This window comes from Bufo gargarizans, chromosome 5 (genome assembly GCF_014858855.1).
Source record: "Bufo gargarizans isolate SCDJY-AF-19 chromosome 5, ASM1485885v1, whole genome shotgun sequence".
Lineage (NCBI taxonomy): Eukaryota > Metazoa > Chordata > Amphibia > Anura > Bufonidae > Bufo > Bufo gargarizans.
In genome coordinates this window covers 124026817-124046026 of record NC_058084.1, presented here as the reverse complement: position 1 = coordinate 124046026, position 19210 = coordinate 124026817, and the positions used below count along the sequence as shown (strand labels likewise).

At 41.3% G+C, this 19210-nt stretch overlaps 1 protein-coding gene across 1 annotated transcript in view; it reads left to right on the top strand.

Moving 5' to 3' along the window:
• Window positions 1-19210, top strand: part of LOC122939336 (meprin A subunit beta-like) — a 186965-nt gene that overhangs the window by 128550 nt on the left and 39205 nt on the right. The window contains 4 exon segments of the mRNA XM_044295405.1: window positions 14088-14263; window positions 16007-16225; window positions 17696-17848; window positions 18550-18555. Of these exon segments, the coding sequence (XP_044151340.1) occupies window positions 14088-14263; window positions 16007-16225; window positions 17696-17848; window positions 18550-18555 (554 nt within the window).

Sequence of the window (19210 nt, the reverse complement as noted above, 5' to 3'; positions counted from 1 at the left end):
TCGTCTGCTCATCTGCAGGCATTCGCATATAATGTTTGAGAGCGTCTGCTTATCTGCAGGCACTCACATATAATGTTTTAGAGCGTCAGCTCACCAACAGGCCCTCGCCCCTAATGTTTTAGAGGGTCAGCTCAGCAGCAGGACCTCACCCCTGATATTTTAGATGGTCAGATCAGCAGGCCCTTGCGCCTAATGTTTTTGAGGGTCACCAGCAGGCCATTAATGAAAATCTTTCAAGGATGTGTATGATGCCCTTCTTTATGTGTAACAAAGGGTGTATTGGAGCGCCGGTTCCTTGTAATTTTTGGCAGCCCTTTCACTTAGTGCATAGACTTTATGAGTGTAGGAGTCCCACTACCTGAACAATTGTACCACATTGTAAATGAGGCCCTCCTTTATGTGAATAAAAAATAAATTTATTGGGGGTTTTATATGTATTTTTTTATCAGTCTGTAAAAGTGTGGTACAACGCGGACAAAATGGTTCTCTGCAGTGATCTGGGAGTCCAAGATGCATCCAGACATCGTCCCCAAGCTGTTCCCGATCCATTTTGGTGGTGTTTCTGTCACTTTCTGACATTTTCCAATGGACCAGGCACCCTCCCCTCTTCAGAGCAGTGGGTGCCTGGTTGTCTCCCATTGACTTCCATTATACTTGGGTGCTCGGCCGAGCACACGAATATCGCAATGTGTTTGGGCCGAACACCCGAATACTTTGGTGCTCGCTCATCACTTGTTGAAACGCATCGGATACACCAACCCTACTCGCCCTCCTGTTTTTGTAATACTCCACTGGCTGGGTGGCGACCTCTGTCCAGAGGATCTCATCCAAATGCACTGTCACTGGCTGCATCAATCTCATCATCTCCACCAACGAATCCTACATTTCCAATGCACTCACCTCCATAATACAGGTGAGTGCGCACAAAACTCTTTAGGAATTAAGAAGTCTTACAATACTTATCCTATGAGCAACTTCTTTCTTGCCACTATACACGTTATACACAGGGAGACTCTCTTGACTATCTGCCATAGGTCGTAGTTGAGTTTTGTTGCCTCTTCCTATGAAAAAAGAAGATACCCCATTAGGAAGAGGCAATGAAGGCAGTGATGACCAGTGAAAGGCTTCTCTGGGGCTGCAAGGAGGAGGAGCAGGAGGAATGATGTGATCTCTGGCTCCAAGACATGGTGTTAGACTCAAAATCACCTTCACATCATCCTGACTGAGAGGAGGAGTAAGGCATCCAATCCACAATCTCATCTTATTTCTCCTCATGACAATGGTGCACCTTTCCGAAGCCAGGGAGAATTGCGGCCTACTACTACTTCTGGCTGGATAGCTGGTGCTGGTACTAGCCACATACTGGCTCTGGGAGAGCAAAGCCTGGCCCTGGCTTCGTTTGGAACAATTCCATATTCCTAACATTTTTTGGCCCAATGTATACAGTCACACAAAGTATGTAACATAAATGAAAAAAGGAAACTAAAACGAGGAATTACAAAAAAAAAAAAAAAAGGAAGGTATATGGAAGAAGATAAAGAACTAGCTGACTGCCTCAATGAATACTGCTGTTCAGTTTTTACAAAGGAAAATTAAGGAAAAGGACCTCAGTTAGGAAGGAAGACTAATGAATATTTTGATGCATGTTTCTTTACAGAAGAAGAGGTTCTAAGTCAGCTATCTAACATTAATACAAATAAGTCACAGGGGCCTGATAGGATACACCCAAAGCTTAGCGGTGAACTAGAAAAACCATTAACAGATTTATTTAACCAATCACTGGTAACAGAAGTCATCCCAGAAGATTGGAAAATAGCAAATGTTGTGCCCATTCACAAGAAAGGTAGTAGGGAGGAATCGGGCAACTATAGGCCAGTAAGCCTGACATCAATAGTGGGGAAATTAATGGAAACCATACTTAAGGAGAGGATTGTGGAACATCTAAAATCCCATGGATTGAAAGATGAAAAACAGCATGGGTTTACTTCAGGGAGATCATGTCAAACTAATCTTATTGATTTTTTTGATTGGGTGACTAAAATAATAGATGGCGGAGGTGCAGTAGACATCACTTATCTAGACTTTAGTAAGGCTTTTGATACTGTCCTACATAGAAGGCTTATCAATAAATTGCAGTCTTTGTGCTTGGACTGCCATATTGTTGAATGGATTAGGCAGTGGCTGAGGGACAGACAACAGAGGGTTGTAGTCAATGGAGTATATTCAGACCATGGTCTTGTTACCAGTGGGGTACCGCAGGGATCCGTTCTGGGACCCATATTGTTTAATATCTTTATCAGCGAAATTGCAGAAGGCCTCGATGGTAAGGTGTGTCTTTTTGCGGATGACTCAAAGATTTGTAACAGGGTTGTTGTTCCTGGAGGGATACACCAAATGGAAAAGGAGGAATGGTCAAAAATCTGGCAACTAAAATTTAATGTTGATAAGTGCAAGATAATGCACCTGGGGCATAAAAACCCAAGAGCAGAATATAAAATCAGTGATACAGTCCTAACCTCAGTATCTGAGGAAAGGGATTTAGGGGTCATTATTTCAGAAGACTTAAAGGTAGGCAGACAATGTCATTGAGCAGCAGGAAATGCTAGCAGAATGCTCGGGTGTATAGGGAGAGGCATTGCTAGTAGAAAGAGGGAGGTGCTCATGCCGCTCTACAGAGCACTAGTAAGACCTCATTTGGAGTATTGTGCGCAGTACTGGAGACCATATCTCCAGAAGGATATTGATACTTTGGAGAGAGTTCAGAGAAGAGCAACTAAACTAGTACATGGATTGCAGGATAAAAGTTACCCAGAAAGATTAATGGACCTTAACATGTAAAGCTTCGAAGAAAGACGAGACAGAGGGGATATGATTTTGAAACTTTTAAATACATAAAGGGAATCAACAAGGTTAAAGAGGAGAGCATATTTAAAAGATGAAAAACTGCTACAAGAGGACATTGTTTTAAATTAGAGGGGCAAAGGTTTAAAAGTAATATCAGGAAGTATTCCTTTACTGATAGAGTAGTGGATGCATGGAATAGCCTTCCTGCAGAAGTGGTAGCTGCAAATACAGTGAAGGAGTTTAAACATGCATGGGATAGGCATAAGGCCATCCTTCATATAAGATAGGGCCAGGGGCTATTCATAGTATTCAGTATATTTGGCAGACTAGATGGGCCAAATGGTTCGCATCTGCCGACACATTCTATGTTTCTATGTAACGGTTTGTAAGTCCGTTTTCTGGAACTTAAAAAGCAACTGCACTTTCCCAAAAAGTTTGAAAGTATTTTCACTCCCTCAGATTTATAAAGCTACCATATGGGTTGGAAAAAACATGTTGCACACTTGTATTGCTATTTTCTGCAAAACAAAAAAACCTTTGAAGTATCTGGAGATGCCCTCTCACAGATTTCAGACTAGTATTTCTAGTGTTTTCAGTCAGAGATTTAAAACACTACCTTCTGAATTGTAAAACACACGTTGCACACTTGTATTGCTATTTTTAACAAAACAAAAAACCCTTGAACTGTCTGAAGATGCCCTGACACAGATATCGGTTTAGTATTTCAGATGTTTTTACTGAGAGTTAAAACACTATCCTCTGGATTTTAAAACACATGTTGTACATGTATTACCCCCTCCCCCCCTCCCCCCCCCCCACCCCCCCCCCCCCCCCCCACACACACACACTCACAAAAAAACAAAAACAAGACACAAAACAAAACCTTGAACTGTCTGGTTATTACCTGTACCAGATTTGATTAACATTTAAGTTACAGTATTTTCATTGAGATTTAAAACAGTATCCATCTTCTGAATGGTAAAACATGTGTTGTACAGTTGTATTAACTTATTTTCCCCACATCGACACTTGAGACAAAAAAGCTGTATTTCTGTTCAAATGGGAAAGAAACAACATATGTTCTTGCGGAACCACCAAATATAGCAATCCAAGGGGACTGCCATATGTGTGGAAATTTATAACAAAACACCAATTCAAAAACGCACATATGATATTACACAAAAATGTATTAGTAGAACAAATCATACAACAAACAACATATCATAATAAATAAAATAATAAGCAGCAATACATGAAGGTATTATGACAGTATTGGATCACCCTGGTCATTCAAGGCCGCATTGTCACATCTACATAAGGTATACTGTGCCAGTAATAAGTTATACACATATCACAAAAATCTTTAAAAGTGCACCTATGTACTCATCTAGCTACAAAAATATTGCACAAGTCCCATAAGTAGCCATACCAGTAGCTACTATAACCTTGCAGAGAGAAGTCCCAATATGTTCTTGCAGGTAGCTACTTTTGAGGTTCTGCAGCAGCTGCAGATGTTTTATAAAGCAGTGAGCTTTCCCTGCCTTTCCATATTCTATACAACTATTCTTCTTTCCAATATTTTCCTTCCCCTGACACTAGAACAGAAGCTTGATTGTGACTGTACACTGTCCCTAAGATTGTTTTTTGTCAGACACTGCATAGACATTAAGAGTGGGGGCTCTGCTCACAAGAGCTTACAATCTATTGGGAAACAGGGGTGGCACAAAAATGTAAAATTTATTTTTTTGTACAGTTTTCCAGCCATTTTTATACAGAATATGATAGTACATATAATAGGGTAGTCACTCAACCAGTATCTGTGTAAGCACAGCTATCCAGTGCATTTGGATTCAAAGAGTATGGGGTTATTGTTGGATAGCACATTCCAGATGAACATTGCAGAGATGTCTTGGAGACAGGAGTGAGAGGTGTGGATTATGAAGGATGTTACAGTGCCTTGAAAAAGTATTCATACTCCTTGAACATTTCCGCATTTTTTCACGTTACACCAACAAACTTAAATGTATTTTATTGGGATTTTATGTGATAGACCAACACAAAATAGCAAGTATGTGTGAAGTGAAAAGAAGATACTACATGGTTTTCAAAAATTTTATAAATAAAAATATGAAATCTTAAAAGTGTGTCATGCATTTTTATTCAGCCCCCTGATAACCAATAAATAAAATTCAGCGTGACCAATTGCCTTCAAAAGTCGCCTAATTAGTAAATAGAGTTCACCTGTGTGTAATTTATTCCCAGTATACGGCCGAATGCCCACGGCCGTTTTTCACGGCCGTGAGCGGTCCGTGGAACCGCGGCCTGGATTCCTGCTGAGAGCAGGAGCGCACGGCGTCATTGGCTGCGTTCCTGCTCTCAGCAGGAATCCAGGCCGCGGTTCCACGGACCGCTCACGGCCGTGAAAAATGGCCGTGGGCATTCGGCCTTACTTAGTTAACATTAGTGATCAAACAGCATCATGAAAACCAAAGAATACGCCAGACAGGTCAGGGATAAAGTTGAGGAGAAGTGTAAATCATCTGAAAGTGGATGGAGTATGGCACAACTACAAACTTAGGCCTAGTTCACACGACCGTATGGCTTTTATTGTTTTTTGCGGTCCGTTTTTCACGGATCCGTTGTTCCGTTTTTAAGTTCCGTTGTGTTTCCGTTTCCTTTCCGTTTTTCCGTTCCGTTTTTCCGTATGGCATATACAGTATACAGTAATTACATAGAAAAAATTGGGCTGGGCATAACATTTTCAATAGATGATTCAGAAAAAACGGAACGGAAACGGAAGACATACGGATGCATTTCCGTATGTGTTCCGTTTTTTTTGCGGACCCATTGACTTGAATGGAGCCACGACCCGTGATTTACGGCCAAATATAGGACAAGCTCTATCTTTCAACGGAACGGAAAAACGGAAATACGGAAACGGAATGCATACGGAACACATTCCGTTTTTTTTGCGGAACCATTGAAATGAATGGTTCCGTATACGGACCGTATACGGAACACAAAAAAACGGCCCGTACACCCGCAAAAAAAACGTTCGTGTGAACTAGGCCTTACTAAGACACATCCGTGCACCTAAACTGAGAGACCAGGCATCCAAGAAGCCCATGGTCTCTCTGCAGGAGTTTCAGAGATCCATAGCTCAGGTGGGAGATTCTGTCAACAGGGCAACTATTAGCTGGCCTTTATGGAAGAATGGCAAGAAGAAAGACATTTTTGAAAACAAGCCATAAGAAATCCCATTGGCAGTTTGAAACAAGCCATGTAGGGGATGCAGCAGACTTTTATTTATTAAAATTTTTGAAAATCATGTATCATTTTCTTTAAACTTCTCACGTACTTGCTACTTTGTGTTGGTCTATAGGGCACTTTCACACTAGCGTTTTTGTTTTCCCGTATTGAGTTTTGTCACAGGAGCTCAATACCAGAAAAAAATGATCAGTTTTGTCCTAATGCATTCTGAATGGAGAGCATTCCGTTCAGGATGCATCAGTTCAGTCCCTCTTATGTTTTTTTTGGCCGGAGAAAATACCTCAGCATGCTGTAGTTTTCTCTCCGGCCAAAAATTCTGATCACTTGCCGGAATGCCGGATCCGGCATTAATTTACATTGATGTGTATTAGTGCCGGATCCGGCATTAATTTACATTGAAGTGTATTAGTGCCAGATCCGGCATTAAGTGTTCCAGAAAAACTGATCTGGCTTTCCCGTCTGCGCATGCACAGACCTTTAAAAATGCAAAAAAAATAATAATACCGGATCCGTTTTTCCGGATGACACCGGAGAGATGGATCCGGTATTTCAATGCATTTGTCAGACGGATCTGTCTGACAAATGCCATCAGTTTGCATCCGGATTGACGGTTCCGGTGACAGAACTGCTTGCCGGAATCCTCTGCCGCAAGTGTTAAAGTACGCTATTGCATAAAATCTCATTAAAATACATTTAAGTTTGTGGATGTAATGTGGAAAAAATGTGGAAAAGGTCAAGGGGTATGAATGCTGTTTCAAGGCACTGTAGTTTTAGATCACTGGCAGAATGTAGAGCACAGTGAGGAAATATAGTGCATGTAAGAGGGTCAAACCTTACTGAAAAGATCTTTTTTGGCTCTTGAGTGGTATGTGTGGCTTCCCACTATAGGATGGCGGAGGTTGTTAGTTGTTTTGGGTGGGGTAACAAGCTTAATAGCTACAACAGTCTTTTAAGAGGGCACGGGGGATACATTCTTAATAAGAGGCAACAAGTTTCATGGGTATACCCTCTCTTTAAATAGATTGTCCAAGGTAATTAAAAATGTTAGACAAACCCCCAAATGGTCTAAAATAAAGAATGATGTTATACTTACCTTTTTGTCCAGCACCTTTCTCTGCACTACCAGTCAATTCTCCTTTCACTGCCTGTTTACAAACTGCATTGGTAACATGATGGTATGCGGAATGTGACCACTATGGCCAATGCCTGTCCTCATAGTTCTAGCTCTTGCTAGTGTTCTTGGCTGCAGCGGTCATATGTTGGACACCTGCCCGTCACTTTTTGTACCAGCTCATTGACATGCCAGTATTTTCTCTGTGCTGCTTGAGAGTCATTGCTCTGACTCCATATATAGCTTAGGAGTTCTTGCTTTGTGTCCATATATGAGTCAGTGCTATGACCCTGAACCCAGGGGATCTAAAGCACAGTCAGGGTGCCTGGGAACACCCCTGTGTATTTAACTTTCATTCAGTCTCTGTTTTTAAAATATTGTTTGCCGGGTCTCGAACCTTTTGCATTGAAGGCAAATACTGAAATCACTGAGCCATAGGGCTCAATGCTAATAAATTGAAAATTATCTATAGCTAAAAACCTCAGTAGTAGTTCTCCCATGTATTCAAACGTACAATGTACTAAAATGTACAATGTACTAAAAAATACATTGTATGGGAGATATTTTTCTATATATACCAGGACATATCCTGGGATTTAAAACTGACCCTTCGACATGCAAGGCTGACCACTTACCTCCAGGCTACAGCCTTATCATATTGAGAAGAGTGGCTTTATATACTTAGAAAACTAATACGTATTACTGGTTTCTTTATAATCATATATTGTGCCTGTGAATAAACCAGTAATACATATTAGCTTTCTAAGCATAGAAAACCCCTATTCTCAACATGGTAAGGCTATAGTAAGTAGTGTACATGATATGACATAGCTCTAGGACACAGATGTGCCCTTAGCATGTTGATGTCTAGCCCTGTCAATCAAGTAAGGGGAAGAGTGTGCGAGCACAGGGTGTTACAGCAGTGCTGAAATAATTCATCCCTATCTCCTGGTGCTCCAATTTCCTCATTTGCATATGAATAAAACACAGATATATCTGTAGCTGTTTAACATACAGACAAAAGAAGGATATAATTTTAATCAACATGATCAACCCTACCAGTGTAAACTTGGTCAGAATTTTGGCATGTGACCACTGAAGGCCAGAACAATAATTGGCTGCAGTGATTATGAGTGTAGTTTCTAAACAAGCAGTAGCAGGAGGCCTGGACTGGTGGAACTGAGAAAGAAGCTGAAGAAAGAGTTAAGTTTTACATAATTTTTTATTTTATATGATTTGGGAGCTTGTGAGGGGCAGGGCCTCACTACACACTATTCTCTGGCACTCACATAGTCCACATATTGGTGAGTTTCCTGTAAGGCTGCTTAGTCATGATGGCATATCACACCATCATTACCATCTTCTGGATAAGTCATTAATGTTAGATTGCTGGGGGTCAAACTCCTGGCAAGCCCACCATCAGCTGTTTGAATGGGACCTCAGTTCTCAGATGAATGCTGTCTGTGACCTCTTCATTGCATATCAAGCACAGTGCCGTACATCATAGAGTGGCTTTGTTTCGTATTGCAGCCCAGATCAATTTACTTGAATGAGAGTGAGCTTGACAATAGCCTTGTGACCAATGAACGTGACATCACTGGACAAGGAAGAGGCCACAGGACTCACAGGAGCACAGCAGAATCTTCAAACCGCTGATCTGTTATGGTGCTGGAAGCTAGTCTCTCCCCAATCTGATAATGATGACCTTTCCAGAGGATAGGTCATCAATGCTTTACTCCTTGAAAACTCCTTTAAGTAGCTGAGCCATCTTCATTTCTGCCACTAGAGAAAGACTTGATGGAAGACTGTTGACTCCTGAGAAGGTGGTAACGCTTGAAATAAGCAAGTTTGTGCTACCAAATTACCTGTGAATCACCAAGTCTCTTGTTACTAAAGAGTGTGTAACTACTAAGGTCTGTTTCACACTTGTGTTGTAGCTTACTGGTTTTGATATCCGGCAGAGGATCTCAAAAGTGGGCCTTACGGATCAGTTTTGTCCCCATTGAAAACTGATTAGGATGCATTATGTTTTGTTGCATTTTTTGACCGGACACAAAACCACTGCAAGCTACGGTTTTGTGTCTGGTCTGTGAAACGAAACAAACCGGATCCAGCATGAAAATCAATGTAAATCAATGGTGCCGAATCTGGTTCCTTGGTTAACAAAAAAACGGATCCGGAGCCCATTGACTTACAAAGATTTCCGTACCAGATCTGGTTTGTTCAGTTTAGATTTAATACAACCAGATACGGCTGAAATTGATGCATCTGAATGTATTAAATGGGACTGATTCATTTAAGTCCGGGTTTGAGATCCTCTGCTGGATCTGAAAACCAGAAAGCCACTGTCACGGACGTACCGAGACATACGGACGTCCCCGCGACAGTGAGTGGCAGGAGATTTTTGAGACTGGCAACATGTGGTTTGATTTGACATGTTTACCTTGTGGATCAATAGGCGTCTGTGTTGTTTCTGGTAATGGCCACACCCTTAACCTCTGTAGCTATTGTGGTCATTTAACTTTCCCTATTTGTAGTTGTTTCTCCCACAATGCTGTGCAGTTTATAGCTTCAGTTGGACCTGTGGATAGCTGGTGTTTGGATCTCGGCTGAGTTCCTGGTGCTGCCATAGCTTCTTGGAAGTTAAGTGTTACCTTTTTCTTTGTATTTCGGCTTTTCTGTGTGTTGCACTTCCTTGTCGTTTTGTATTAGGCCTCAGGGAGACTCCCGTTCATCCTTCCTTTTGAAGGAACAGGTTGTCTCATTCGTGTCATTAGTACCAGGGTCCTTTAGGGTTAGATAGGACCTTAGGTATTCCTGTGTATGAACTTACCTACCTCTGGGGTCTGTTCATACTGGTAGTCAGTCAGGGCTTTGGTTAGGGTTTTCACTAAAAGGTGTCCATCTTCCTTCCCTTGTTTCCAGGCCTTATTTTCTTTCCCCTTTCCCTCCTATGTTCGGTGTGGGGTTTCCCTCCCAGAATAGAGCATGACAGCCACAACGCAAGTGTGAAACAGGCTTAAGCCTGTTGCCTCTTGTAAGACTGTACCACCATTAAGCCAGTTGTCTTTTGTAAGACTGTTGTAGCCGCCAAACTTGTTACCCTGTATGAGTTCAGAAAATACTAGAGTCACCAAGTACCTGCTGTGTCCTCATCTTTCCTTCCACCAACCTTGAGTGGGTAGCTACGCATACCACTTCCAGGACCAAAACAATACTTTATGAGGTTGTGCCAACTTTGGAAATTCCTCTTTTCCGACACATTAGGGAATAGAAAAACTGATCAGTGGTGGTCCAACTACTAGGATCCGCACCAATCCAGAGCATGCTCCCTGCTGTTCCATTCATTCTTTATAGGACTGCCAGAGGAAGCCAATCTTTGTACTTGGCTATCTCCAGCAATCCTAAAGAGAATGAATGGAGCGGGAGAGTGCTATTTTTGCAGAGGTAGAATATATCCCCTGTCAATATACTAGCAGTTTTCCTCCTTTAGGAGGTTCATTCAAGTTCAGGCATTTGGGTTGCAAATATAGGTCTAAATGATTAAAAGGCTAAGGATACCGTTGGGGACATGTTTTATTATTACTGCATTTTACTTAGTCTTTATTAAAATTTGTCAACAGTTTTTCTCCTAAAGCTTTCATTTCATAAGTGTATAGGCAAACTAGCAGGCTCTCCCTTCACAGTGAATCTGTCAGAGAACTGCTCTGACTGCTCGCTCTGTAGCCATTTCTCTGACGTCCTGACAGAGCATAAACTGTCACTATAGCTCAATTGTGCTATAATGGGTGTTTGTCAGGAGTGTAGAGATAGTGGTTACACAGCTGTCAGAGAAGGTCACTTAAAATAGAAAGCCTTATAGTCTGCAAATAAGCCGAAACTGAAAGCTGTACAGGAAAATTGCCCCAAAGATGTCCCTAGCCTTTAAGTTTACATAACAGCAGTCTTTCTCTTACTAGGATCAATCACTAAGGCTACTTTCACATCTGCGTTTAGTGATTCTGGCAGGCTGTTTCGGCATTCTCCAGATGCAAACAGAATGCCCACCGGCCCCATTAACCCCTTAAGGACTCAGCCCTATTTCACCTTAAGGACTTTTTTGCAAATCTGACCAGTGTCACTAAGTGCTGATAACTTTAAAACGCTTTGACTCATCCAGGCCATTCTGAGACTATTTTTTCGTCACATATTGTACTTCATGACACTGGTAAAATAAAGTAAAAAAAGTAAATCATTTTTATTTATAAAAAAAATACCAAATTTACCAAAAACTTGTAAAAAATGGCAAATTTCCAAGTTTCAATTTCTCTACTTCTATAATACATAGTAATACCTCCAAAAATAGTTATTACTTTACATTCCCCATATGTCTATTTCATGTTTTGATCATTTTGGGGATGATATTTTATTTTTTGGGGATGTTACAAGGCTTAGAAGTTTAGAAATTTTCAAAAACCCAATTTTTAGGAACCAGTTCAGGTCTGAAGTCACTTTGCGAGGCTTACATAATAGAAACCACCCAAAAATGACCCCATTCTATAAACTACACCCCTCAAGGTATTCAAAACTGATATTACAAAACCTTGTTAACCCTTTAGGTGTTCCACATAATTAATGGAAAATAGAGATACAATTTCAAAATTTTTGGCAGATTTTCCATTATAATATTTTTTTTACCAGTTACAAAGCAAGGGTTAACAGCCAAACCAAACTCAATATTTATGGCACTGATTCTGTAGTTTACAGAAACACCCCATATGTGGTCGTAAACCGCATATGGGGGCGCAGAAGGAAAGGAATGCCATACGGTTTTTAGAAGGCAGGTTTTGCTGATGCACCCCTAGAGTAGAAACTCCAAAAAAGTGACCCCATTTTAGAAACTATGGGATAGGGTGGCAGTATTGTTGGTACTAGTTTAGGGATCATATGATTTTTGGTTGCTCTATATTACACTTTTTGTGAGGCAAGGTAACAAGAAATATCATTTTTTTACACAGTTTTTTTTTTTTACGGTAATTACCTGAGGGGTTAGGTCATGTGATATTTTTATAGAGCAAGTTATTAGAGATGCTGCGATACCTAATATGTATACTTTATTTTTATTTATGTAAGTTGTACACAATGATTTCATTTTTGAAGCAAAAAAAAACATGTTTTAGTGTTTCCATAGTCTGAGAGCCATAATTTTTTCAGTTTTTGGGCGATTACTTTGGGTAGGGTATGATTTTTGCGGGATGAGATGGCGGTTTTATTGGAATTATTTTGGGGTGCGTGTGACTTTTTGATCACTTGCTATTATACTTTTTGTGATGTAAGATGACAAAAAATTGTTTATTTAGCACAGTTTTTATTTTAAATTTTTTTACGGTGTTCATCTGAGGGGTTAGGTCATGTGATATTTTTATAGAGTACGGTCGATACGGACGCGGTGATACCTAATATGTATACTTTTTTTTATTTATGTAAGTTTTACACAATAATATCATTTTTGAAACAAAAAAATCATGTTTTAGTGTCTCCATATTCTGAGAGCCATATTTTTTTTTATTTTTGGGGCGATTGTCTCAGGTAGGGGCTCATTTTTTGCGGGATGAGGTGACGGTTAGATTGGTACTATTTTGGTGGGCAAACGCCTTTTTGATCGCTTGCTGTTGTACTTTTTGTGATGTAAGGTGATAAAAAAAATTGTTTATTTAGCACAGTTTTTATTTTTTACGGTGTTCATCTGAGGGGTTAGGTCATGTGATATGTTTATATAGCCGATACAGACACGGCGATACCTAATATGTATACTTTTATTTCCCCCTATTTTTTACCAATTTTTTTTTAACTTTATTTGGGGAAAATTATGTTTTTGTTTATTTTTACTTGAAACTTTTAATTTTTTTGGGGGGAAAACTTTATTTTTTCAACTTTTATTTTTTCTTTTCTTTTTTGTCCCACTTTGGCACTTGAACTTTTTGGGGTCTAATCCCCTTTACAATACATTCCAATACTTCTGTATTGGAATGCATTGGCTGTATGAGTAATACAGTGAGTATTACTCATACAGCTTCCGGCCTGTGAGATCCAGGGGGCTGGATCTCACTGGCTCGTCACCTGAAGGAAGCGCGATGCCTCAGGAAGATATCGCGCTGCCTTCCATGACATCGGGTCCCACCTACAGCCGCATGGGCACCCGATGGCCCCGCCGCCCGCCGGATAAGGTAAAACCGCAAACCACAGGTCTGAATTGACCTGCGGTTTGTGGCGATCGCCGATGCGGGGGGGGGGTCACATGACCCCCCCTGGCGTTGTGACAGGATGCCCGCTGAATGACTTCAACATACATCCTGTTCCGATTAACCCCCACCGCGCCGCAATGTCGTTTTAAAGTTAGGACGTACCGGTACGTCCTGGGTCCTTAAGGACTCGGCAAACATGGCGTACCGGTACGTCCTAAATCCCTAAGGGTTAAGTATAATGGAGTCCGGCATAGATCTGGCCGCATACCATTAAAAATGCTGAGAATCTAGCGGGCACAAACTGCTGCATGCTGTGATTTGTGCCCAGCTGGATCCGCCTGCTGTTCATGCAGCAGATGTGAAAGTAGCCTAAGTCATCAGTGTGAAAGGGGCTGTGCTTTCCTGCAACCACTACCAGGGGGAGCTTAATGCAAAAAGATTTTTATAGATTCCACTGTAACAGTGGTACAGTGGTAACTGTAAAACTTCCTAAGCACTAAGCTCCCATAGAGGTGGCTGCAGGCAGCCATTTTTTACATAGTTTTATCATATATATATATATATATACACACACACACACAAGGTATATATACATATATATATATATATATATATTTAATTATTTTTTATTTTTTTAGATGCTATTCATATATTGGAATGCAGGATGGAAAACAGGAACTTTCTATTGGCACTGGTTGTGATACTATAGAAATTGTTCAACATGAAGTCCTGCACGCACTAGGATTGTTTCACGAGCAATCGCGATCTGACCGAGATGACTATGTGACCATCTTGTGGGAAAATATTCAGTCGAGTAAGTCTTAAAGAATCAGATTGGATTCAATTGGACCAAATACATTTGGTATAAACTGTATTTAGGCTTGTTTCACAAATGTGAGAAACAGATCCAGCAGGCTGATTCGTCCCTGCTCGGCATCACAATGATGGGGGCCAGCGGAGACCCAGCCACGACCCGGCAAATATGCTGAGGAGCGGCCGGACAAATACTTCTACTACTACGAACCCTATAAAAATGAAAATATCTTCAGATGCAAGTTAACAGTTGACCATTACAAGCACCTCCTCTCTAGATGAACTTTAATTATCTTATACATACAGACTTAGCCAGTGTCATTTTGACACCAGCTGCACCAGGGTGGTCACCTTAGAGCAATTTGTTGTACTACTTTTATGTGTTTTTGTTGTGTTAATGTGTTAAGCTAGTGAAAATAATGGTGGCTACATATCTATAAGTGTAGATGTGTCCTTCCTTATCTTTTCTCTTGGCTGGATATGTAATGATGCATCATGAGAGAACCAGCTTTACAAAACAACATGATTTGTCAGTGACCGGGACTACAGGATGATGTCATTCCACTCCTTTACGTCCTAATGGGGATGCTGATTAATCTGGCTGGTCTGGGGACAGAAAATGTGGAACCTACATGTCACGGCCACCTGAGCCCTGTGGAAACTGAACTGGCACAGGAGGAGGAGACAAATGTCCAGGATTTCTATACAGAACTAGGTGGTTTATCTGCCCAAGCGACAGGAGAGGAGCAGGAGGAGCATGGGGGTGACGACAAAGAGGACGCAGATGACCCCGACAGACCGCGGCAGTATGTAGTGAAGATGGAGTCCCTCTGAGTCCCGTGCACAGAGGAATGAAAAACTCCACTGCCATGACTGCTCAACTGGGGTGGGGGGACTGAAGCGAGTGTTTAGCGGGTGTTTAGTGGATGTTTAGTTTGGCAGGTGGCATAGTTACCCCAGAGAGAACTCACCTTCCAACAAAAAATGTTGAGAGATTAACCTTTGTAAAGATGAAGCAGGCCTTTCCAGATCAACCAGGATTTCCAGACACTGGTGCCTGATACAACAGGCTAACTCATTCTGGCAGTAATGATGAGATAAATGGCCCAGTACTACTGGCCACGTGCTGCCACTATTCTTATGCTGTCACCCGCCTGATGCCACACGTCTGCTGCCTCTACTGCCATCTGCCCCTACTGTGATCTGCCACCATCTTGTGCTGTTACTGCCACTACTATTGTCCCCCCCCCCCACTCCGGGTCCACTATTGTGACTTTCTATGCTGTTGCTGCCCTCACCACACTGTTCCAGGGCCACTATTTTTACTCTTCATCCTCTCGACACCCTCACCAGTCTGTTCTGGGAGAGACCTGAATTTACGCTCTTCATGACGAATTAATTCGGATTGAAGCTAATTTTGGGGGAAAATTCAGAGAAGTGACAAAATTTTTGAAAACTTTGATTATCTCTACCAAAGAGGTAACTGGAACTATTTGGGCTCCAATCCATAATCTGTAACTGGGCCCCCCACCTACCAAGTGCCCTTATACTTTGTTGTCTTATGTGGCTTTGGGGCCAGACATCATGACGCTGGTACAGTTGCTACCACAGTACTCATTTCCTCGCTTAAGAAATTAATTTAATACATTTCAGTTGTGTTACCCAGCAGACATCTACAATACTTGAATTAAACTGTTTATATAAATGTGCAGCATTTACAACTATTCTCTCTTTTTATTTTAAGATTTGGAACATAATTTTTTTTCGTATAGTGATACAGAGACCACGTTTCTAGGCGTTCCCTATGACTATACATCTGTCATGCATTACTCCAGTACAGCGTTCTCTGCCGCTGGCAATCCAACAATTCAGACAAAGAAAGCTGCGTTCAATAATCTTATCGGGAAGCAAATGGATTTAAGTGCCAATGATGCCTTAAAGTTGAATCGACTGTACAACTGTTGTAAGTAGAAATTCTAAAGAAAATCTATTATGTAAATTTTTTTTAATTTCCTGCCTGTTATTTTAAAGACCTACTCTACCAACAGCACTAGGTGATAAATAGATCGCTGGGGGCCTGACTGATGGTCCAACTCCAACCCCATCAATCCTGACTGAATGCAATGGTATTGTGTATGTCAGTCCATTGCTCCAATCACTACATTATCTAATGGACTAACAGGGTAATTAAAATTGAGTCACTGACTTATATTTATGCCTTATTCACATGTCAGTGATTTCCATCAGTGATTTTGACTCCACAGAAGTATAAGGGAAAGATCTGCTCCTGTTCTGTGTTTAGAGCCGCACCTAGTTTTGGCTCAAAATCACTGACGGTCATTTTTCTTTATTTAAGTTTGATGTGAAAATTGGGCAACTGGATTATGAAACCAATGTATCAATAAAACATATTTTCTGTAATGCAAAGCTGAATGATCTGAGTGCCACAATCTCTGCTACATATAACGTGGCTAATCCAGCCCATGTGGGCACCAGAAAACCTTTAGAGTGCGGTTCTTCATTTCTTTACAACTGATGGAAATCACTGACCTAACATTGACTGTGTTAGTGCTGTAATATCTGTGGCCACTGGTCACCCTACTGTGTATCTATAGTGCAGCATCATGAATTCGAGCAGGTAATCACATGCGGTTTGTCACCATTCCCGGAGACAGTACATTTTATTTTGCATGTGACTGTTGCCCTTTATGCTCTCTTTATATATACGGTGCTGGTTTACACTAGTTTTTGGTATAATTAAGTTGTAGATTTTGTTGCAAAGGTGTTTTGCGCCAAAATCTGTAACTATACCCTGCTCACGTCCCTTTTGCGAAGTGGTGAAAAAAGGGGACATGATGGCATGGGCAGGAGGAGGGTAGGCTGGCCTATCTCATTCATCATTTTCCACGCCATTTAAGTTTATATGGGCTGGATTTCTTTGGACTGGGAAATAGGTTGATAGTAAGATTTCCCAGTCCACACCCCTCCAGTACATGTTTTTTACCCATAACCTGAGGTATCCTTACTGGGGAATAAAGCAGAACCCAGATGGTCAGTCTGGGGGAGATATGCCCGGAGAGCAAACCTGCATGGTTAAAGCTTGGTAACTGACCGTGAGGCTGTGTGAACTTCCCTGGTGTGAACAGGACTTTATAGGCAAGAGAGAAGCCACTTCTGTATTAGTTAGAGCCCAGACGGGCAGGTGTATTTTGTTTTGTTGTGCTGGTGCTGGAATTGCACCTCTCCCAGTGATGCTATAACTGGGAAGATCGTCTGTATTGCTGAAGTGATCTAATAAAGCACTGTTTGGATTTTGAAACCCGCTGTTTGTTGAGAGGTCTGTCATCGCCGCCCTGCTTGAGAGAGTGATCCCTTACAATTACTTGTGATAGACTTTCCTGTATTTTTATTGCATTTGTGTTTCATTTTCCAGCTTCTTCCTTAACATTCCTGGATTCCTGTAGCTTTGAATCAGACGACATATGTGCCATGATTCAGAGTACAAATGACAATACTGACTGGGAGTATGTTTCCAGTGTACCAGAAGGACCAAACACAGACCATACACATATGGGAAAAAGCACAGGTAATATCTGTAGTCATCCATATTACACTGTGAGAAACCAAACAGTACAAGCTGTGATAAAAAATGTTTTTTCAAAGGACCAAGCTTGTTAAAGAAACTCTCCAACTAGGTCCCTTTTTGCCAGTGCATAATATGCCTGTTCTGACTCCATAAGTAGACAGCAAGTGTTGAGGCTCTTGAGACCAATAAGCAACCAATCAGATTCCATGTTTGATTATTTAAAGCTCCTTAGGAGAAAGTATGTCTGTAATACTTACACGTTAAAATCTTGTCAAATGGTGTCAACGGAACTGCTCAGGCATGCATGAAGAATCCAGATGAGATTTATTCCAGGCTGAATCCTTGTAATTATGCACAAAACAATAGGTAGAATTATGATTTTTTTTTTTTGCCAGGGTTCAACAGTACATGATATCATGATGAAAGTACAAAGAAAATGGCTGCCAGGACACACACAGGAAGAAGGTCGGATCTGATTATATCAGAGCCTGCCTAAAGGGGGATTGTTGGGCCAACTTAAAGGGGTAATACCATCACAGACAATGGGGGCACATTGTTAGGAGCTGACGCTCCCATTCATTTCTATGGGGCCGACGGAAATAGCTTGGTTATTTTCAGCGGTCACATAGAAATGAATAGAGGGCGGCTGCGCATGCGCAGTGCACCCTCCACCACCTTTCCCCTCTCCGTCCTCCGTGTAGGTGCAGGTCTCAGAGATGCCCCCATTGTCTGTGATGGGGAGAACCCCTTTAAGCAGCAAACATGCTGCAAAAAGATCAGTGCATATGAAAACATGGGACATGACACTGCCATAACCTGCTACAAAGTAGTTGTAAGATTGTTGGTGTATCAGATACATACAAAACACCCATACACACTATCTGGAGAGAAGAATTGGAACACCCCTCTTAATTACTGAATGCAGGTGTTTCATTTTGTCCCATTGCCACAGCAGGTATAAAAGGCTAGAGCCACATGGCAACACTGATCGCGTGACAGCTATCACTGAGTAGCAGTAATCCCACAGAAATTAAATAGGATCATCACAGCAGTTGCAAGAAATGTTGGTTTTCTTGCGACTGCTGTGGCGATCCTATGCATTTTTATGGGAACATCGCTACTCAGCGATCCTGGCTGTGAAGGGAAATCTTAATACTTCAGCACATCAAGAAATGTTGGACAATTGTATGCTTTCTACTGTGTGGGAAAAATTGATGGAAGTCCCTTGCACAAAGCAAGGTCCATAAAGGAATGGTTGGGTGGGTTTGGTGAGATGAACACATTCTTGATGAATGTACAGAACTGCCCATAGTCACATTGTAAAATCCTTCCTAGAAGAGTGGAAGCTGTTTTAGCTACAAA